The 24,077-nt window shown below is 38.9% G+C and overlaps 1 protein-coding gene across 3 annotated transcripts in view; it reads left to right on the top strand.

Annotated features, from left to right (window-relative positions):
* The window catches only part of arhgef12a (Rho guanine nucleotide exchange factor (GEF) 12a), a 61,186-nt gene that overhangs the window by 12,828 nt on the left and 24,281 nt on the right, over positions 1-24,077 (top strand). For 2 of the 3 annotated variants that reach the window (XM_067450748.1, XM_067450747.1), the window contains exons 3-9: positions 15,974-16,068; positions 18,634-18,690; positions 20,794-20,892; positions 22,966-23,015; positions 23,221-23,278; positions 23,361-23,533; positions 23,698-23,772. In XM_067450748.1, the coding sequence (XP_067306849.1) occupies positions 15,974-16,068; positions 18,634-18,690; positions 20,794-20,892; positions 22,966-23,015; positions 23,221-23,278; positions 23,361-23,533; positions 23,698-23,772 (607 nt within the window). The remainder of the gene's footprint in view (positions 1-15,973; positions 16,069-18,633; positions 18,691-20,793; positions 20,893-22,965; positions 23,016-23,220; positions 23,279-23,360; positions 23,534-23,697; positions 23,773-24,077) is intronic. The other variant, XM_067450749.1, reaches the window with a different exon arrangement.

Raw genomic sequence — 24,077 nt, 5'->3', positions numbered from 1 at the left:
GTGTAATCAAAGTATTTTAAATTGACAGGTTTTACAGAGCTCCCTGAAATCTCAGATTTTCAGTCCATTGTGTCCAAGCGCAGAACCGGTTGGCCCACTTTAGGTTTAGATCATAGTGTCAACACGAGGGTTATGTTCTCCTGACACACGCCCAGTTCTTTCTGCTTTCTGCAATACATTCACATTCAGCTTTTCTGAAGCAATTTGCTGATGTTTTGAGCATGATATTGTTGTGTGCTCATCCTTGTGGCCTGAGTGGCTGACAGATGCTCTCACTGGAGTGTAAATGAAGAGTGGAGTGGGCCGGCCTCACACCCTGCTGCCACTTTGGCATGCATACAACAGACACTCCTCCTCCTCGCCGGTGCTCTTTCTGCACCAGATCTGTCTCAGTAAAGATCAGCAGCCCCTGCTGAGTCACAACAATGTCTGACACCCCCCCCCCCCCTCCTTCTGTTCTCCCCTGCCCCCCTCTAGCTCCAGACAAATGGGCCTTTCACTACATCACCGGGCCACACCTATGCTCACCTTTACCTTGGGTGAAGCAGCTGAAAGTCTCAGAAACACACCTAGTTACTCCGTTGTCAGACGTAAATATGAGCATGTAAGCTTAGCAGCAGGTGAGTCATCTGTCTTGTCAAAGCACTCATTGTAATTTTGGCTTTGCTGCCTCGTGTCTTACACCCTTCTAAGCTGAAATAGGGAAATTGTTTTTTTTTTAGTCTTGATGGATTGCATGGTAATCCTGAAGTTTGCATATCGACAAAGATGTTTGAATGCTATACCAGTTTTTCCCAATGGAAACCCATAAAAAATGCACAAAATCATAGTTGGGAGGAAAGCTAGTCTGTGCAGGGCAGATATTCTGGTTTCTCTGGCAGAAAATCTCATTTGACAGTCATGAAGCCCAGACCGCACTGTGAAATCAACTGAAAGTCTATGAATAGAAGTAACTCAGAACACAGTCTCACAGCATGAGGATAGCCATGAATGCACATTTTGTGTTACAAAATGAGTCCCCTTGAAAGTAACATAGATTGCGTCAACTGACAAGTAATGCATTTCGCTTGACCATTAAACCAATTATTAATAAGTATGGGCAAATTATTCCCAAAGTTCAGGTATGGTGTTTTTTATTTGTTTTCAACACCCAATTACAGCCAACACCCTTAAATTTAAGTCGGGTTTTTTTTTTTTTTAGCTTAAAACCACGTAAGGTTGTTGTTGTCTTCAGTTAATGATCATATGCCAGCTGTATGATGACAGGAATAGACTGATAATAGGTGTTATTTCGAATTAGCTGTTAGCATATAGATTAGCATAACTGCTTTGACAGTGATATAATTTGCTGCAAATACTTTGCAACCCACAAGGCTCAATCAACATGAAAGAAACCAAATATTTGGTCACTTTAGGCAGACTTTTATAGGGTTTGCACAATTATTGAGCAGACATATAAATGAAAAAGTGTGATAAGTGGTGCTGTTTTGGCAGCTTTTGCTAACTTTTTTTGTAGTATACGCAATACTTTGGATAGTCCAAATGAATTGTGATTAGTTTTTTAAAATACGTATAGTTTTATCTAAAAATAATCTTTTAATTCTTCATCATTACCCAATTATCTTTTAAGTTAATACGTATTAATACGTATTAAGTTAATACGTATTTAATACGTATTTGCTGTGTATCTTTCTACAGAGCTACTCCTTGCCATTACCACTTTGTCTTGCACACTTTGGGTTTGTAAGCAAGATTGCCAGCAACAAATGTTTCTCTTGAGATTTAACAATCTTCTATAGAATGTAATAATGCAATTTTAAAAACAGTACATATTTTCCAGATGAATTGAGATTTTTTTATGGATTTACTACAATATAACGTTTTTTGTGTGTGCAAACATGTCTTTATAATAAAGTTCTTTTCACACAGTTTATATAGTACAGTGTATAGTTAAATATAGTATATTGTTGCCATTGCCACAGTATTTTAGGAAGGGCTCATTTACACAGGAAGTGGCTGTCTGTCTTATTTCAAACAAACAACCAAAGGTTTTTTTTGTAATGTTTTGTAATACGTAACTAAAATGAATGCTACCACAATAATAGTCCACTGTGCAAAAATGGTCTTCACACAGTCTTCCATTGTTGACATACAGATACTTTAAACAGTGCTTATTTCACAAGCAAACATGCTGCCTTGGTTATGGCTTCAGAATATGTCAATTTATTTGAAAGATTTAGTGTTATTAACTGTAAACTTTGTCAAATCAATTCTGATAACTGGCAAACAAACTTAGTTTCCTGACAGATTGATTCCAACTTATTAATTAAACTATACATCCTGAAAGATCTGAACTGGCCAGCTTTACAGATGAATGCGTTTTTACAGTACAACATGCTTTAGATGTTCCAGGAACGGGAGACTGACACTATATTTGGGTTTTTGTAACCTTAACGGATGTCAATACGGAGTTTTAAAATTTGTCTTTCCGAGCAGTGCAGCAAATGGCAGCAGAGTTTGGAGAGCTCTTTTCACAGGGTTTGTTTGAACATAGATTCCCCTATACGACAGTGAGTGGGAAATGTGGAGCTGCGGCCAAAAGCCCTCTGGCTGCTGAGAAGGGGAGGGACATTGACCGGGGGTTGCAGTGTTGGGATGTTCATGTTAATGCTTACGAACACACGCCAAAACCAGAATGTAGTAAAAGTGCAAGTCTATACCAATGGTATGATGCAAGAGGAGATATGTGGATGTTCACATGACATTGCATCCTGCTAGTGTTATTTTCAACATAATGACCCTCTAGTATTCTCTATTCCCTGTGCCATATTGTTAAGTCTGATATATTCCTTTTCCCTTTGCAGTCTTCTTGGCTTATGCAATCCCTGGCCTTCTGTGCCAAGTGGAGACCAGACTGTGCTGTATTTTCTGCGGTGCATTAAGCTGTGACTGAAAAGTGTGGGGAGAGAGAGGCGAGTGCCTCTCTGCAGAAGGCGATTGGATATGATTTATTCGCCTGTCCTTTTCTCCCTCACGCTGTGTGGATGCTTAAATCTTATGTAGTTTCTGGGGCAGCGTGGAAAAGCGGGCACACTGGGCCGAGATTAATCCTGTGTGCTGCGTGCTTCACTGCTGTGAGATGGTATGACAGTTGGCTGCAGGATTAACATGGCTCTGGTACGCTAAAATATGAATTTTCTATATGGAAATAAATCGGACATTCAAGAGTATTAAAGGAAAATACAGGCTAAATGCAAATGAAATGGTTTGTCCACCCAAAAATTTAATTTACTCACCCTCATTTTGTTCCAAACCTAATTACATTTTCTGTTGAATAAAATGAAGATATTTAGAAAATGCATTTCATTTTTACTTTTTATTGAGTGATACAGGTTGCCTTAACAAGGACAGTTTGGTTTTGAACTGATTTATTTTGAGTAAAAAAAAAAAAATGATTTGGTGGTAGTTTTCATAATCTTGCCTGGAGCAAAGACCATTTTTAAAATGAATTTGTTTAAAATATATATATATATTTCTTTCTGGAAAGGTCTGTTTTTAGTTCAGTACTACTTCTTGAGCTTAACTCATTAAATCACTATTGCCCACTAACTGTTTACAGCTAAAATTAAGTTTGAACTATAATCTGTTTGAACTATAAAGTCAGTGGCTTGAGAAAATTAATGCTACATAATGGTGTCTGCAATGTCTTGTTTGGGGCACTTAGCATAAACGTTGCCAAATCGTAAGTAGCAGAGCATGAAGCTTCTTTATCGGTTTCTTCTAATTAGCAGGCTGTCTATCTTTAGGTTTTGACAGAGTAGGACCTGTGTCGATTGTGATCTTTTGTTTTGGGAGGTATGGATAGTTACAAGTTCTGACTGTCTTTCGGCGTCAGCTTGTCCTCTTGACCTTGGTGGCTACAAAGTGTGTTGTGAACTTGGCTAACTCTCTGCTTTCCCACCTCCTCCTGCAATATCAAAGAATTTAAACGGACAATCTAGCGTGAAGAAATGCACATCCTCCAGCCCTGTCAGGACGGGTGATTGAGTTTATTGGAGCAGAAAAGGAAAATCTCCCCAGGCCGCTGCCGCTCCCCCTCACCCCCCCACCCCCCATTCCTCATTGTGATGTCACCTGGGGGAGGGGCCGGTCATTTCAGAGGCCCAACTCAACCCGTGTCATCTGACATTACCCTAAATGACACTTCCACATCCACTTACCTTTTCATTTATTTTCTCTTGTGCCCTCGCTTCCCATTATTACTCTGACTGTAACTGTGTGTGCACTGTGCTCTTGTTTGATCATGTCATTACTCAGTCATCACTGTTTAATGGGTTTTAACAGCTGATGTTTGGAGCAAATGCAGGCTCCTGTTAGAGCCAGTTGGTGTGCTTGGGGCCATAAAGTCTCTGCCTCTTCTATGCATCCACAAAGCATTTGTCCTCTTCTTATTTGCTTAGACACTTTCTGGATTGGCTTATTCATTTTGGTTCATAATGGCCATAGATGCAGCCATTATTTATTAAATGACTTTATTGTTGAAGAGACATCTGCAATGTTTATTTTTCTGTTTGCTTCCACTTTATTTATTTCCACTGACTCGAGCAGCCAAAATATGACAGATCTGCAAATGAGACCTCATCCTCCTGCAGTGGGTGGTTTTATCCCTTATAGTCTAAAGGCAAGTTCCCTATTTGGTTTTGTAAGGAGAAGTGAAAGGCTATAGTGTACATTTACTAGGGTACTATGTGTGCCCATGTGATTTTGTGTAGACTTTCTTATAACAAAGCATGCAAATCAGGAAACTTCCCCTTTTTTTCTATTTTTCTTTTTTTTCTTCTTTTTTTTAAATAAATGTATTTCTCCAAACAGCACTTGTGGCATGACGTTAATTTAACACTAGAATGGTAGTCTGATAAGAATTTTTTTGTTGTTGTTAGAAAAACTAAATCTGCTGGATTGCTCAGCCTAGTGGTTTTTACCCATAACAGAAAATAGTTACAAGGTATCCCACATGTCCTAGAAATCTAGGAAAAATAATTACCAATTTTCTTGTCCACACATGGAAAATGAGAGAAAATTAAAAATGTCCTGGAAAAATTGTTCTTTTAAAAAAATGTTATCGTTCGATGAAGAACAAACAGTTTGCAAATGCTTCTACATACAACTTAATAATAATAATAATAATAATAATAATAATAATAATAATAATAATAATAATTAATTAATTACATTTATATAGCGCTTTTCTAGGCACTCAAAGCACTTTACACATAGAAGGGGGAATCTTCTCAACCACCACTAATGTGCAGCATCCACCTGGATGATGCGATGGCAGCCATATTGTGCCACCACACACCAGCTGATTGGTGGAGAGGAGACAGAGTGATGAAGCCAATCTCCCAATCAGGAGAGGGGGATGATAAAGAGACTATGATGGACAGGGGCCAATGGGCAAACTTGGCCAGGATGCTAGGGTTACACCCCTACTCTTTATCGAAGGACATCCTGGGATTTTTAATGTCCACAGAGAGTCAGGACCTCGGTTTATCGGTCTCATCTGAAGGACGGTGCTCTTTGACAGTATTGTGTCCCCATCACTATACTGGGGCATTAGGACCCACACAGACCACAGGGTGAGCGCCCCCTGCTGGCCTCACTAACACCTCTACCAGCAGCTCCTAGTTTTCCCAGTTTGTCTCCAGTAGTGACCAGGCTCAGCCCTGCTTAGCTTCAGTGGGAAACCAGTCTTGGGCTACAGGGTGATATGGCTGCTGGCAACTTCTTGCATCTCCATGACCAATTGTTTTTGATAGTAATTCCTCTAGATCTGAGCGATATTGGAAGTCATAATGAGATGCTGATGTGATGCGCCTTGAATCACACATTCAGGGATTTAATTGCACTCATTACTAGTGCAGCACTGACTAGTGTAATGAACAGGAGGCGCAGGCAAGTGTGATTCTGATGATATATATCTATTCATAAAGATCGTCATTTGCTTCATTCGTAAAGAAGCATTTTGAACAAATCATTTGAAAGATTGCTGCTACTGACGGTGTTAGTTTAATTTGAAAAGTATCTTTCATTTTTTTACCATTTCAATATTTTTTTTAACTTTTTTTCTTAAACATTAAATTTCTCTTTTACATTTGTTATAAAAAGTTATCATTATATAATATGACATCCTTTAATTTGTGTGTATATTTTGTGACCCAGGTAACTTATAGTTAAAAAGTAAGGATAAATGATATGATTAAAATTGCATAAATGAGCAATTAATACACTCTACAATGTTAACATAAGATGCTTATATTAATGTATAAAATGTGTACTTAAGTTGCAAATCAAGAAGAAAAAAAAATCTTCTTTGATAAATAAAATCATTACATGTATTTAATTTTTTATCATACCCAAACTAGGGCTGTCAACGAATATTCTAAATTTGAATATATATATTTGAATCGTTTAAAAAAAATGAATTTCGAAGGTGAAAATTAATTTTCGAAAAAGAAAAAAAAAATGTGAAAAAAAAACTTTGCGAGGGGGCACGCTCATGGGGTTCAGGGAACAGAGTCGCACTGTCAATGCTGAAAGTTGACGCGTCTTGCATGAAAGATGGCAGAAAGTGCAGAGCCCAACTCGTCCGCAGCAGAGAAAGCGATTTTAACCCTCCAAAATCTTAAAAGCCATGTCTGGAAGTACTTTGGATTTTGATCGGTAGGAGGTAAAATTGTTGAGCCGTGAGAAAAAGTTGTATGCAAGCTATGTAAGATACAGTTAGCATACCATGCCTCATTTTATTTAACGTTAAACAGAAACGTTACTAAAGTTTAGGCTACTGTACTAACTGAATAGATATTGCATGAATAAAGGATAAATGCACTTCTTCCACTGGTTTGATTATTTACTATTTCATATCAAGGAAAAGTTCCATGTTTACCACAGCACAGCTCGCTCGGAGCGTTCAATATGCTGTAAAACCTAAATTAATATTAATAATATTTGTTTTAATGACTGAATGAAGCCTGCTATATTCGGGACAAGAATCTCAGCCTTTTGTGTAAGTAATACGTTTTCAAATATGTTTAAACTTAAATAGACAACCTATACAATGTAGTTATGTCTCTTTGTATTAATTTGTCCTTTTATTGACGTAATGCGTAACCAGATGTTTGAATAGTTCAAATATTCATGTATTTGTTTTTTTTTGTTTTTTAGGGAATATTCAAACGTCATTTTTGAGCAATTTTGACAGGCCTAACCCAAACATTACTTTTTTACAAAGCTATATTGTGAGGCCTAGTCTTGTCAGGTCACTCGTCTGACACACCGACTTCTGCTGAAGCAAATACACAACCATTTTGGAGGAGTGCGGTCATATTCATGGTGGTGATGTCATGAGTTGGAGCACAGAGGTCCTCTGGACGGACCGCACTGGATACACACAGCATGTGCTTTTTCTTCTGCTCAGTCACTGTTCCTTCCTTCTCTCGCTCTGGCAGCCCAGTCTTTTCCTCCAGTGCTCTAGCCAGCGCTGATTTCATCCTCCAGCTCTCTTCACCTTCCTGCCAGCCTACCCACTACGACCTGAGCATGACACCATCACATGCATGCACATTATGCATGCACTCAAGAAATCTGGGAGCTAAAAAGTGCGGAAAAGAAGGGACGACATGGCAAAAGAGCCATGTTGTTTTCCACCCCACTACTCCTTCAAGTGGTTTCTGACAAACACGCCTTTTCAGAGTCGAGTAATTGGGGTGTCCCTCATCCAGGCCTTTCTGGCTTCTTTTAGATCGTTTTTCCATTATTACACAAAAACTCATTTGAGTAGAGAACCCCCTCCACCCCTCCAAACCCCTCTTCCCCTGCCATTCATGCACTTCCTTTACCCTTCCAACTCGCCTCCATTGCCACCTCCTCCTCCAGGAGTGAAGATGCCCTCCCTTGCATTAGACAGTGCTGTGACTCCTACATTTAGCCTACTTTGCCTGACTACAGAGGCTAGACAAGCTGAAAAATATCTGCGTTAAAATTTTTATGCATAAGCATTACTGCAACAGATGCGGTCGTAAGCACAAATAGCAGTGTTCTTATGTGTACCATCAGCATGCTTGATGCATTATGGAGAGAATAACATGTAAAATGTACGACTATTGGCTGCTTTGGTTGTTTGGATTTACTTTTCCATTCCTCCTCTTTAGTGGGAGGTTTTTAGCTGAGCGGACCATGGAACATTTTATAGGCACTTTCATAAATGGCCCATTCAGTTCCCTCAAACTGCTCTCAAAAGGATCCTGTGTCGCTGCACTGAGCTCTGATACAAGCAATAACAGTGTGCTACATCACAGCCTCTGCTCGAAGACTTAAGAACTATACGATTGTTTTGACAATTTTCATTTGGAAAATTCACTTGGAAATTAAAATTCTGTCACTTACTCACATTCATGTTGCTCTAAAGGGTTTTCCAGGGTCAAAAATGGTATTTGTACTGCGTGTTGATGACCTCCAAAGTACCCTACCCATGTGAACTGCGAGCCCAGTAGTGACAATAAATCCGAAGAAACATACATTTTTAATATGTTCTTATTCTATTTATCCATGCAATAAATAAAAAACACTGTCAGGACAGATCATAAAACAAAGTGCTTAGAACTATTTTATATTTAAAATCTCTAAGGGTTAGTTGCACCAGCAAGGGTTGAATTAAAGGTGCCACGTGTAAAAACTGAGGTAAAAATATCCAAAAAATGACCTACACATCAAAAGAATGAGAAGAAATAACGGCGATGATGTCATTAAAAAAATGTCAAGTTAAAGTGCTGCAGAGATATCAACCTTAATTAGCAGTAGCATTACTAGCCCCGGCCCGACAGGTGACGTAATACCAGTCTCGGCCATGGGAGGCGGTATGCGGGCAACATGCAATACACGAATAACTCGAACGGCTTGTCGGCGTACTTGAACCTGATGTCAATCGTGTGGAAAGTACAGCCCACTACTTAATTTCAGTTCAGGGAAGAGAGCGGAAGTGTGGCTGAAGCCCTTGTCAAGAGACATACCACCACCACCCCGCTACAGGGAAACAACAGCGATCGGAATCAAAATATGATATCTAATTGTTTCGAATATGATAAACAGAGCTCCATTACCTCATAATCATAACCGGAAGAGCGGATCAGTGCAGGCGCCCGGCGAATGTGTCCCATACCGTCATAATAAAAGTCCCAGTATTTGCGAGGGGGTATTTGTTTAACAATCGGTCCAGCAGTTGTGCTCCGGTCCATAACACTCGGTCATGCTCTGCTTTACACTATAGTAACGTTAATAACCGCATGCATGAACGTGATTTCTGCCCGAGTCCTATTTTCCACCGGCTGTGATGTGAAGACCACATGTCCCAAGATACTTCGCGCAAAAACTATTCTTGTTTTGATTAGGCGCCCTCCAGTGGACGGAAAGTTGCATAGTGCACCTTTAAGATAGCCTGACAAGCCAGACCCACATCAAGATGTTTGGTCTGGAAACTCACCATAGCCAGGGCTCAATCCGAGGGGCGGGATAAACGGTTGTCTTTCAAACTCCCTCTGCACGCGATAGGATAGCACTACACCAACCAGAGCAACGAAGGTGAAACAGAGCTCCTTGATAGATTAAACATTCGCCGTATCCGGTCGGCAAAACTCAGAACACATCTTCCCTTCTTAAGAATGACTTCAGTGCCGTTCTTTGTTCTTTTCTCAGAGAAAAGCTCAACTCCAAGTCTTCCAGAGTCACGGTCAAAGCTGATTCGAAAGACCGCCGTTCGCCAGTTTCTGTGTTTACTAGAAGCACGCAAACGCAACTCGGCCGTCGTCATTATGGCCCCGCCCACCGACTCTATACACGATGTGATTGGCCCGGCAAGAGTTAGGGGAATACAGCTCAGAAGGGTATTGAGAGTTGCTAGACGACACTCGTGGGCAGATTAAATTTCCTGCCCCAAGGGTGCGTCTAGATTTCTAGGCTACCTTTAAGATCAGTTTAGAGGTAATGTAGGATTTGTTAATCTAGGCTTTATTTTAAATCAAGTTGTGTTGCACCAAATATTTTTAAACCCAGATTAACAAATCTGGAATTAGAATTTAATCTGCGATTAAAACTTCCATATACGATTCATTTTCGCCACCATGATGGATTCGCCAGTTACCGCAACAATACTAATATTTAATTTCCTTCTTTATTGACCACCAGAAACTCTGACAAGTCGATCTTGTCGATAAAGGAAATTTAACTTTTAAAATATCAACTCTCTTTATAAAGCGCTACATAGATGAAAGACTGTTACTGATCCAATAGGCAATGAAAACATTGCGGCAGCTCGTGTATATATATATATATATATATATATATATATATATATATATATAATATATAAAGGCTATCAGTTAATGAAGTATTTTTTTTTTGCGTAATTTATGACAAACAACTGACATGATTGGTGGCATGATTATCTCTGCTCTAGACAGCGGGGCCCGTTTGATCGAGTGGAGCGGGCATGAGAACCGCGAGGTGCTGACGCAATCACTGGCGCTCACCTCATCATTCCTGCTGCCGACCAGTAAATGCTAACTATAGCCTATACTCCTCTTCTTTTCTTTGTCCGACACCAAGGTGCACCAAGATGAGTGACGAATCTGCATCCCGGACCGTCTCGATAGCCGGCGTAAACTCACAGGCTGCCACAACCCTTGCACTCTGCTGGCTCAATTTGCTTTATTTATTTATTTTTTATTAGTAATAAACACCTCTCTGAGACCTAACGAAACGCCAACTGTTTCTATCTCTTTTCAATCATCTGCATAGTTTAATTGTAGGTGCACTTTATTTTATTTAAACCTCCTCACATGTAAATTTAAAATTAATCCATAATTGAGATTTAAATCTGAGTTTAAAGTTATGGAGCCACAGGATTAAAGTTAATATATCTTAAAAATAAATTAAATCCAAGATCAAAATTATGGTTAAAATGTAAACCTGCTTACATTTAAACAAGTTTTAAAGTTTGGTGCAACAGAATTATAAGATAAATCAAAAATTTTGATTAAATCTAGATTTAAGATTAATCCTTGTTGGTGTAACCCACACTAAATGTATATGTGAAACGTCACTGAAAAAGCAAATGTAAAACTTATTGTAGGGGTGGGCGATATCTCGATATTTAAAATATATCGAGATATTTTTTCAGCTCGATATGGATTTGGACATATCGTATATATCGATATATTGTTTATATTTAATTCTGATTCCGCTTCCACTTCGCTTGTTTGCCTTCTCTGTGTTGTGCTCGCGGAGCCTCGCGCGCCTCCCGCCTCTTGCTTTGTTCCCCCTCCCCTCGCGTGTTGTCTCATTGAACACGGCTGCTTCCACAACCAGGTGAGGATTAGTTATCATGTTGACAAGCGCGCACGTTGTTCAGGACTCACTTTAGAGACCATGTTTTTCTTCTAACACAACTGCTTGCTAAAATTCATAAAGAAATATTAATGTTCATCATAGTTCAAATCGCACGTTTCACCCACAGTCAGGTGATTGACACTATGGTGAGACGCGGTCGCAATCATGCCAGTTTATGATCTGTGTCTAACTGATCGCATAGTTTTCGGTTAAAATGTCAATATGATCGCATATCATTTGAAAACATTTAAAAAGTATTGCAATATCATTACTATTATTATTTTGTCAGCTTTATCACGGGATTATGATGAATAGGTCTATTCACGTTTTAACCAAGAGGGAAAAACGCGACATCCCGGGTGTCCTGAGACACGCGGTGCTCTTCTGTAAGTTGTACTGTATCATATTATCATATAGCCTACCTTCTGACATTCATATTTCGTTCTGTAACTGGAAAAGAAGTGAAATTCAGCTCATGTGTAGCCTACATGATCCGCATGATGAGTTTGAATTTTGTCAAACTCAAGACAAACATCACTGTTTGAATTTTGATACAAATTTAACAGGAAATGATGTTATGACAAAATCAGTTTATTTATATCTCAGTCATCCCCCCATCCTTCTGCAAAATGCTTACTGTTTACTTTAACTGTAAAAAAGGGAGTCTTTGATTCATCTTTTGAAAGCATGAAATAAATGAAAAGAAGGCAATATTATTTATTTTCTTTTACAGTTAAATTATTATTATTTATGTAATCAGGGAGTTTTTTTTTTTTAAATGTCGCAAAAGCACTTGACTACCTCTTTGCACTTCAATTTAAAAAAAAGAAGTTTTGTGGTATTTGGCATATTTGTTTTTGCTGTAGTTTTTAGGGGGTTATTTTTCCTGTGAAGATATCGAGATATATATCGTATATCGAGATATAGCAAAATATATCGAGATATATTTTTTGCTCCATATCGCCCAGCCCTAACTTATTGCATAGAAAAAGTGGCAGGTCCATTATTTTGCATTTACACTCTAATGCTTAATGCACAGATAATTTGACATGCAGATTGTTTTGTTCCGTTTGTTATGATTATCACTGTCAATTGCGCATTTAAATACAGTTGTCTATCCAGTCACTTTGCAATGTGTAATTAGCTGCATGAAATATATATATATATATTATATACAGAAAGCAAGCAAAGATCGCTGCAATAATTATTACCAAAACTGTCAATTACTTCAGTGTAGCGCAAGGTACACAAAGTTGCACTCTTGCGAACACTTGATTATAGGTGTGTCTTTGTGCTGGGCGGTATATCGGTTCATTGAATACCGGTGTTTATTTTTCTTGTGATATAAATTTGTATTATATTGCAATACCCTGGTGTATGTAGCATGACACTTTTTGAGAGGAGTCCCTTTTCCCTGTTGCACTGTAGTGAGGGTACAGCTAAGATCGCATTACAGCGGAGAATTCATACAACATGTGCTGCGGAAGAGAGAGTTAAACAACACTCACCACATGGATCATATAAAATCAAATACAGACTGGAGTCGAGTGAGCAGGTTTTTTTATGAACATATTTTTTAAAGGTGTCTTGAACTGGCTTTTTAATTTTTTCTTTTATACTGTTCTCTGAGATCAACTAATGATGTTTATGTGTTTTTTACGATCAAAAACATCATAACTAATAAGTAATAGGCTATTTTCTGCACTGGTTTTGAGGCTCTCTCCGAAACGCTGGGTTTTGATGGGCGTGCCGCACTGGAGACATGGAAGTAAATGCCTACGGCTAGGATTGGATAAGATTTGCATATTTAATGAGCTGAAGCTCCCCTGTCAGTTCACATGAGGGAGAGAAGAGATTGAGGGAGAAGTCAACCGGAATGATTTTCTTGATCACAGGGCTCGTAAACAACTTTATCAAACAAACACAATTATTTATTTCTCATCGACCCAAGATAGATTGGACTATTATTTTTGTATTACACATATCGTGCAGGATCTGTCGACACACATGTGCGCGCGCGCTGCCCTTCCAATGTCAAGTCAAGAGAGACAACAGCACAGATCAAGAACGGAATATAATGTTATTCATCGTAATGCCGGGCTTTGCTAGCCCTGACCCATACGTGTCTGAGTCCAGCGTGCTAAAGGTATGCTCTGTTAGACACATACACATAAGCAAAACGATCTATAACAATGCAATACTTACATATAAAAACACGTTTTACTCACATAAGTGTGTTGCACCATTCCTGTCGGATCCAAATCCAGCATAGACCGGAGATTTGTTTACAAACGATTCCGCAGTGAACTGAAGTGAACATGTCTTCCCCATGTGAGCTGGAACTTCATTAAAAATAAAGTTCAACCACGCATTCTTATATTAGGATCCGAAGGAAGCTTATGCAGCAACTGTTCTTCCACAACCAGGAATAGCGCAATATCTTGCTATCTTCCTCGGCATGTTTATTGTTGTTGGCCAGCACGAGCCGAACAGCTCCATGAGTCGGTGGGCAAGGCTACTGGATTAGACGCGCTGTAGAGGTGTGTGTTTCGTCACACACTGACGTCAGTATGAAGCACAGGACCGTTTGCTGGGCCTGGTGTCTATAAAAGATTTTCTTTGACTAACAAGGAAGTTTTCAGCTCTTAAACATAGAGGATATTCTTATATTGCCATGACATTTTATATATTAAAAGCTCAAGGGAAAGTTGCGGAATGTGTTGCGTTCTTTCATGGTCCGCTTGGAAACAAATGGCATTTCGTTAAACTCCCTTGTTTAAGATGAACTCCATCGTGTTTACAGCTAAGAAAATGTGCGCTTGTCAGGATCGACTAAATACTGGATTTTCAAAAGTATGTGAATTTTGCTCTATTGTTGCAGTAAACTTACACAACTTTTTTTGAATGAATAATTTATAGATACATGACGAGGAACAAAACAAACTGTGATTGGTTGTGTTACATGTCAGTCAAATGTTGTTTTGGGCAGTCCTTGACCAATGAAAGCTGCAATAAAGTCTTCTTCCGTCAGTCTGAAGGTCTGGCTACGCGAGACTAGTCCCTATGGGCAGTGGGAACAGGATTGCTTATGTTGGCCTGTGCCGGCATTGAAGTTTAATTTTCTTAATTGAGTTTGAATTGAAAAAGTCAGTGATTGACGGCTGTTCTCTCATTAGACTTATCTAGTTTACCAGCAGTGACAAATTGCCTTGCGTAATCTACCGTCCTGGGTATTTAAAAGGTGGGCTAATCCCAGCGAGTCCTTTCCATTACTTGGCTGTGGTGTTAATTTCACAGTTAGCTGACCTCTGAAGCAATCTTAGAAAAGTTTATGCATTCATACTATTATTGCTAGTGTTAAGATCAACATTGCAAATGTCTTACACTTCACTTTAAGGGTATAGATTGGACTCTTTGATACTGTCCTGTAATTAATCGGCTGTTTGGCTGACCCGTGGAATGAGTTCAAAATCGATGAGCTGACAGACAAATGTGATTTTTGGCTGACCCTCCATCGTTTAAAATGCTGAAACGATTGTTTTGTGTGGCTGTTTCTCATTGAGCACATTATTTTCAGTCAGTTTGGTGGTCTGCAGGGTCCACAGGTCAAAAGTGTGATCCCAGGTGAAGGAAATGGCAGCGGCCTGTTAGTACAGTGGCTCTCAGTTAGACGCAGTCAGACAGGCCTACAAAGGGCTTCTTCAGCACTGTGTCCCATCACTGGCTGGTCTAGAGAACAGAGGTTTCTCACACAGCCTGTGAGCGGGAAGCAGAGCACTGTTAAACGCACTCAACCCCACCTCTGAGGACCTTACTGCCGAGGCTACTTTTAGACCTGTATTCATACTGCTGTACGCAGGCTTTTCCACATACTCTTCTGATAAAGAACCAACAGGACTTATGTGGAGCCTCTTAATTGATGTGTGTAATGAATTAGCTACATTAGCGCGGTGGGGCACATCTGTTTTCCTAGCTCTAAGTTAACAAACCAAAAGCATACAGCAGGATGAAACTACTCAAAACTACACAATACACTGTGCCACCAGTCAGTGCACTTGAAGCCTTGTCTTTATTAATGGTTGACGATGTAAGTTCTCTGTTGTTGCTGATATCTGGAGAGCAGGGTGGCCAATATAACAAGTGGTGCTCACTGCAGAGCCAAATGACTTCGTCTATGTCCTCTCTCTGGACCTGATGGGTGGAGTTATGTTTAGCGATAGGGTAATGGGTAGGGTTAGGGTGTGGTTGGACCGTATAGCTCCACCAATTATGTCCAGGGATGATGGCATATGAGACATGCATAATCCCTAAAATTAAATAAGCACTTGTTTTACAACTGGTGTATTGTTATATTTGTTTTGCAGTGTGTTAATATGCCCCTATTATGCTATTCCTAATTGTGTTTTGGAGGTCTCTTACAACAGGTTTAGATGCATCAAAGGTTAAAGAGCATAATGGGGGCACTTTAATGCATTTCATTGACCTTTAATTGTTTCATTGCTTTCACATTGCTTTCTCCTTTTTGTGTTTGCAGAACCAGTAGCATTCTCAACAGAGACCACCCTCCCGACAAGAGGCCCAAAAGCGATAAGCTGCCCGGTACCCCTACACACGAGTTTGACCCTACAGGCAAGTGATGATGGGCACTTTCTTTAGTACTTGTCTTTCACTCTCACACTTTCGTTATCTACTCTTATAGAATAGTAGTGTTTAGCTGTACTTAAGAGTGTCCTGACTGCTGTGCATGTGGTGTGGACCGACACACACTGCTCCTCTCAGACTCTAAAATGGAAACAGTTTCCTTCACACACAGCACAGATGGAAGGCTGTGCCTGTCCATTAACTGCAGTGGAACGGCTTTAAACAGCGGCATGATTCATACTTGCTGACCATAAACGATGCACATGTTCCTGGCCCCGGTTTTGGCAGTTGAAAGACATTGTCAGTGTGTTTTTCTTTCAAGTTTTGCCTCTGTTTTTCCTCTCAGCTGCTGGTGAGAGTAGAAAAGGAAAAGCAGTCCTGTGAATGGCCGTTAATGTGAAGTTTATGGTGAAGAACAATGTGATAATTGTATCGATTAAAATACGATTCACATCGTTTGGCATGAGAGATGTTTTTTGTTCGATTGGAAGTCGGTTGTGTGTCTTAATGAGATAATGGCCTCAGTAGTCTTTTCAAAGATTTCTGAGCTGTCCTGAAGCAGTTTTCACATGTGCGTAGTAGGGATGTCACAAGTACCGGTACTTCAGTACCAAGTCGGTACTGAAATTTGTATAAAATGTGACTATACCAGCGTTTCTGTAGTACAGATTATATTCGGTACACACTAATAGGCAAACATAGAAAAACATGGATAAACATGGAAGCTTTCATTAGCTTTAATGAATATTAAACTGCGAAATCCTCCATGTTCTGCACCTCTGTGTTAATGAATAGTGCAGACGCTCGGTTTTATTTGTGGATCGCGCACACCGCTCGTCGTCTTTTTAGCCTCTGCCGTGTCACTATATGAGTTGTGAACGAAAACACAAAAACTTCACACGTCACTTCATGAGCATTTACCGTTTCATTTGAGAAAACATATATTGAACACAGCCACTCAAATATCTTCATGGCAACCCATCAAAATAAAAGTTTGGATTAACTTAAAAAAACTGATCACTGGTCACTGTTGTACAGTAGATTTAGCTAAGTCTCAATCTACTACTACTAAAAAAAATGAAATAGTTAAATAAAATATAAAATTATTTTTAGTACAGAAATTGGTACCAAGAACTAGAAAAGATTTATGGTATTGATACCGACTACTGGAATTTTGGTATTGTGACATTCCTAGTGCGTAGTTTTATTGATTGTGTGTTGACCTGAGGTAAATGTCTCACTTTCACATATGAGTTAAAGGGAAGTGTGGTGAATAGAGGATGTGATGCATGTTTAATTTGGATGTGCTTCTGGTGTTGGACCTGCCTCATCTGATGCATGACTAAACCACCTTTAACCAGTGTGTCCTCTAGGGCTGGGCGATATAGCTAAAATATGAAATATGTTTTTCATTATTTTGACAATAGCTGATATTGTATGAATCATATTTTTTTCCAGTAAGTGGAACCATAATTTCGACCAAACTGCCATTGTTGTCAAGTAAGATCAGTGTGAAGTGATCAGTATGAGGTGTTTAATGCAAAAAAGTAATATATATAATTATATAACATAAAATAATAAACAGTAATATTTACATGCATATATTTTTATTAAAACATTTTACTACATGCTGACCAACGTTAAATTAGAGATTTAAATATCCCTGTCCATATATTATTATGCTCATTAATGTCAAATTTAGAGGCCAAACTAAAATATTTATTTAGTAAATCAAATTTGCATTAAAATGATTATACTATCCACATTTAAAATTTCCAGGAAAAAAAAAAAATTTAAAGACATATTATGATATATCGCCCAACCGATCTTTTCATTATTGCTTTAGAAGTGTGGCTCTTTTGTGTGATATATTTCAGCCCCAAGTTATTAAGCCTTTCTTAAAGGAAACTACTGTTATAAATATTGTATTTCATGTTGAACAATATCATTGATTACATCTTTGTGAGAAATGTATTTAGCTATGGCTAATCAGATTCACAATTTGCGTTCTTATGTTATGAGTAACTGTGTTTAACCATATTTTAAGATGCGTCATTGCGCAGCCACTTAAGAGAATGTTAGCTATAGTTAAAATACTTTTCACCCCAAACTTTGTTGGTTATACCTGCACTTGTGCCGATCATTGATCTCTGGGTTAACACCTGGGGACCTGACTACACACAGGTAAACCTTATTAATCATTTCAGGGGGAGACACTTTGTTAATATGTAAGACCTTGGAGCAGGGGCGTAGCACCAAATTTTGGGCCCTGGGTACAAACCATCTTGCTGGGCCCCCGTACCATTTATGTGTATGTATAGAAAACGGACTTCCCTGCCTTGGGCCCTGGTTACTCAGTACCCTTTATCCCCCCAGTCCCACGCCCCTGCCTTGGAGAATTCACCGCTCATCAATTGACAATGATCCACTCCAAAACAGCCACACTTTGTATATTTGTGTCATTGGTCACTTTTTCATTTGAGTCCTCTCTCTGTGTCCTCTATGATGTGTGCGTGTGTGTCCTGTGTTGTATCATGATGTTGTGTTGCTCAGACGTGCTGGTGCAGAAGAGTGGATTTGTAGTGGCTGACAGGAGACCTGAGTCTTGTGGTAAGATGATCGCACTGTTGCTGTGTTTCTAGCTCTCTTTCCTCCTGATAGGGGGATTCTCCTCTCCCGCACTGTGATGTTCAAGTGTTATCAGCATTTATTTAACTTCAGCTTTTCTGCCGAGTTGATTTTGGGCTTGTGTGTATTTTTGGACAATAACAGAGAGAGTGTCTAAATGCTCTGTTTAAAGACAGTGTTGAAAATAGTTGTTACTTAATATTTTTTAACCATGATGCTTTTTTTATGATTCTCATGAAATAGAATCTTTTGTAACGTTATGTCACTTTTGATCAATTTAATGCTTCCTTGCTGAATAAAAGTATTACTTTCTTTAATAAAATCGTACTGACACCAAACTTTTGAATGGTAGATACACTCCTGAACAAAATCTTAAGACCTTGAAGCACTTGTGGATCATAACCGGGTTGTAAGTGCTGCTTCAAAATGCCAAAAGAAGTAACACGAGCAAGAGACAAAAAATAGAGAGCAGGCAATTTATTGAAAACTGCATTTAAACTGAAACAGGCCATTCATCAGCTGATCAAAAATTTAAGACCATAGCCCAAAAATAAACGCACAACAGTACTAAAAGTGTCAAAAAAGGACTCCGTAGTGAGTAGCCCCACTGTTCTTGTTGATCACTTCAAAAACTTGTTTCGGCATGCTTGATGCGACTGTTTGCAGGAGGCTGGTGGGAACGTTGCTCCATGTGGTGAAGATGGCTTCACGAAGGGCATCCACGGTCTGGAATTGATGTCCATTTTTGTAAACTTCCCTTGCCATCCATCCACAAATGTGCTCAATGGGATTTAGATCGGGGGAACACGCAAGATGGTCCAAAAGAGCAACGTTATTCTCCTGGAAGAAGTCCTTCGTCAGGCGGGCTTTGTGAATTGCAGCGTTGCATTTTGAAGCAGCACTTACAACCCGGTTATGATCCGCTAGGGCGAAATATGTAAAACTTGCAATGAATCCCCTGGTCTTAAGATTTTGTTCAGGAGTATATTATAACAATACATAAAATCTAATTGTGTAAAGTAAGTGAACAGTTAGGTTTACAATTGAAACCATTATTTTAAACTTTTGGACAGGGTGTAGTTTTGTTTAATTTAATTCTAATTAAAGAAGAAACGGTTTTAACTGAATTGAGAAAAATCTGAATTTTTCATTAACTGCAGATAATATTTCATATATTTTGTTAATTTTTTTGATATATCATTTATTTATTTTATTTATTTATAGCTCCATGGAATTTTGGAACAGATAGCCAAAAGACAAACTTACCAAGCCAAAATAACTTTAACTTGTAGAAAACATGTTTACATTTATTGCTATTGCAACATTACATTGGTTAGTATGTAAAAGGATCACTTATCACTGAAGTCATGTCCATGTAAATACGTAACTTTCAGACATGCAAGGATACCAGGAAGATGTGTGGTATAATGTCACATAAAGCACAGTTTATAAGGAGCAAACTCGGCCAACGTGGCAAGTTTATCTAGAATAACTATTTGTACTGAATAATTTGTGAAAAGCTTTATATTTCTGCGTAAACCCTTCAGTTGTCTCATAGACATTACTAAACTGTAGCCTATTTACAAATCAGGGACTACACTTTTTTTTTCCTGTGATAACCGACAGCCTACTGCAGATGCGGATGTGGAGCTCAAGTCATATTTATCCTGAACATTTTATTGAATGTATTTTACAGAGGACATCTTGCAGACATAGATGTAGATTTTTCTCTCTGTGACTTTTTAATCTGTTTACATCGTGGTTCATTTCTGTGATTTGAGTACTGAGGATTTTGTATTAAAATCTGATTGGATGGATGAGCTATCGGTGTTGAAAGCAGGTCCATCACTCTGTGATAACTCACACCCTCACAGCGCTCTAATTTCCTTTCTCTTTCCATTATTCTGGGAAGCTGGCTAGATTTTCACTGTCATTTCAATCAGTTATTGGAGTCATTGTTACTGTAATATGCTTTGTTAGGCCTCTCCTAGTGAATTCTTAAAAAAGGCATTTGACAATCCAGTAAAATCAGTTTCGTAGCTCCCTTCTAAATACTTTCTCTCTTGTTCTCTCCCTCCCTCCCAGGGCTGGTTCAGAGATGTGTGATCATTCAGAAAGATGAGAACGGTTTTGGGCTGACCGTCAGTGGGGACAACCCTGTTTTCGTACAACTCGTCAAACAGGGTAAGACGCCCGTCGACTATATTTCTTTCTCCGCCCCCATCAGCTCCTGTTGGGCGTCTGTCACGGAGACTCTCCACAGGCTGATATGACTTGGCTGCAGGTCAGAAATGGAGCTGATGTGGTCTGACCAGGGCCAATTAGAGGACACATAAAGCATTGTAAAGGAGGCTGCATACACAATGAATAAAGTAGAACGAACTATAAACAATCCTATTTAAAATAAAAATGTTCTCTTTGAATAAACTTTCAAATGTATTTGATGACACAGCTGAATTTTCAGCATCATTTCTCCAGTCTTTAATGTCACATGATCCTTCAGAAGTCTTTCTAATATGGCAATTTGCTGCTCAAGAAACATTTATTATTATCAATTATGAAAACATTTGTGTGCAATTTTTTTCCTGGATTATTTAATTAATATAAAGTTCAAACAAGCAGCATTTATCTGAAATATAAACCTTTTGCAACATTTAAATCTGTATACTGTCTGCTCCCCCCCCCCCCCTTTCTATGTTTAAATAGCTTTTAGTGTTTACATGTTTGTGTTCATTTTATTTTGGTTAATTCTTAAAGGACAACTCTGGTGAGAAATGACCCTAGGGGTAATTAACAGATGGTTACAGAGTAGATCGTTCTCTGGGATGCGTTTTCATAAAAATCGAAAGATTTTTATCTCTAAAAATAGATTAGCTTATAACGCCTGTCTATGGGCCACAGGGTAGTAAAATTAAATCGCTAGTTAATACCGAAGCATTGAGAACATTGTAAGTGTACAAACAGTTTAATAAGAAGATACTTTATAAACACAGTACTTTACGCGTTTACAGACAGATGCCATCTTGGAAAACAGATGAGTCAAGACACGAGCGTTGTGCTAAGTGATGAATTGTGACTTGGAATCTCTTATGGTCCATTGTTTCCGGAAGAAAGCATTGAACGTGACAAAGAAATTAAATAAAAATAAAAATGTCCTTGTAATTAGATTTCACAAACTTAATTTCTATCGACCAGCTCACTTAGCACAGCGCTCGTGGCTCGACTAGTCAAGACTGTTTTCCAAGATGGCGTCTGTCCGTGAACGCGTAATGCACTGTGTTTATAAAGTATCTTCTTATTAAACTGTTTGTACACTCACAAAGTTCTCAATGCTTCGGTTTGCATGTAGGGACCCTCATTATGCTACCGTGTTAGTGTGAGGCTATTTTGAGCCTTGTTAGTGGTATTAACTAGTGATTTAATTTCACTACCCTGTGGCCCATAGACAAGCGTTATAAGCTAATCTGTTTTTAGAGATAAAACTCTTAACATTCGATTTTAATGAAAACGCATCCCAGAGAACGATCTACTCTGTAACCATCTGTTAATTACCCCTAGGGTCATTTCTCACCGGAGTTGTCCTTTGATTGCTCTAACTGCGTTTTTATTTCTCCTCTTTGTAGCACTTTGAGAATTTCTTGTTCAAATGTAAAGTGCTTTATAAATAAAATATATTATTATTTTTTTCTGAAGGATCATGTGACACTGAAGACTGGAGTAATGAAACTCAAAACTCAGCTTTGCATCGCAGAGCAATTTTGTATTTTTAACAACAACCATGTTGAGACTTCTTCTGAAAACATTTTAAAATCTTACCGTTCTCAAACTTTTGACTAATAGTGGACTTTTCAATATGTTGCCTTGATTGAATAAGGTATAAGCTTTCCCTGTTAAATTTTAAAAACAAAACGGCAACATTTTATAAAAATCTTACTTTAGGATGCAATGCACAACGTATCAACGTACAGTGTACAACAGTTTCTGGAACTGTGTCCTAATACACTCATAATTGCTCAGTTTTATGAGTGAACAAGTTATTTTAAGTCTGTCATAGACTAACTGCATGAATGCACAAAATTGAGGTTTCATCATTTGCAAAATGACAGTAAAACCAATTTGTGTGCAGCGTAAATGGAGCACAAAAACCACATAGCAACCCCTTTAGCAACCTGGTAGCAGCACTCTGGCAGCCACCCACCACACTAGATAATACTTTCAATTCGGAAAACTTCATAATCATCTTCTGTCATTTGGTAGATGGCGCTGCCATGCGTGCAGGTGTTCAGACAGGGGACAGGATCATTAAGGTGAGACACTTACAGATACAAGATTACTATATGGAGCTGCGCACCCCTTCTCTCTCATCACCTCTGCATTTCTACATCTGTCTATTCTGCCACCTGCTGGTCAGAAAGTTACCTCATGTTGGCTGCTGTGTAGAAGTAGAATTTGCATATAGGTCTTTATGGCTGGAGTTTAATACATTTTGAATGTTTTTCTTCTCTGCTTTAGGTGAACGGGACCTTGGTGACACAATCGAACCATGTGGAAGTGGTGAATTTAATCAAATGTAAGTATAAACAATGTGCTTAGTTAAAAATGTGGACACTTCATGTTTCCACTCCTGACCCAAATTCATTTGTTCTTCACAGCTGGATCTTATGTGGCCCTCACAGTATTAGGCAGACCTCCCGGGTTGCCCCAGATCCCCCTCTCTGAGGTAAACATAGGTCTCGGGTCACCGGGGTGTTTCGGGGACCCTTTTATTACATCTCCCAATTCTTACAATGCAGTGGAACGCACCTCCTCTCCCCTTGTACCATGGGTAAGCACCCATTTAAAATGTTTTAAAATCTGGTTTTGTTGTTTTCATTTGTGTGTGTTTATTTGTTGTCAGTTTACTTCCTCATATCTCTCCTCCAATTAAATTACGTACTCAATATTTATCATTTGCTCCTCCTTGTCGTTTCTCAACCCAACCCTACATAGGAAGAGAACAGTGCTTCACACAACCAAAGAATGGACTACAAGAGGATGGTGTCCAAGGAGCAACAGGACATACAGGTCAGAATCTAAATGTCAGACTCAAACCTACTAGTTTAAAGTAGACACAGGCTACTTTCAATGTCACAAAGTGTGTCTGTCAGTAAAGTGTTGAGTTACAGAGCTATATTGTCGCAGTATGACTTAAGTTGATAAGAATGAGGCCTTTCCTGTTAGGAGGTAATTTAGGCTCCAGTACAGCTGATAAGTGAGAGGGCAGACCTAAGCCCCTCCCACTATGTTTCGACACAGTGCAGTTTTACCACCTTAGTAGTGCTTGTAAACAAAGATCTGTCATTCTGATTTTCTTGGAGAGTGATAGAAGT

This window comes from Pseudorasbora parva, chromosome 8, assembly GCF_024679245.1.
Source record: "Pseudorasbora parva isolate DD20220531a chromosome 8, ASM2467924v1, whole genome shotgun sequence".
NCBI classification, from domain to species: Eukaryota; Metazoa; Chordata; class Actinopteri; order Cypriniformes; family Gobionidae; genus Pseudorasbora; species Pseudorasbora parva.
This window is presented reverse-complemented; position numbering and strand designations above follow the sequence as displayed.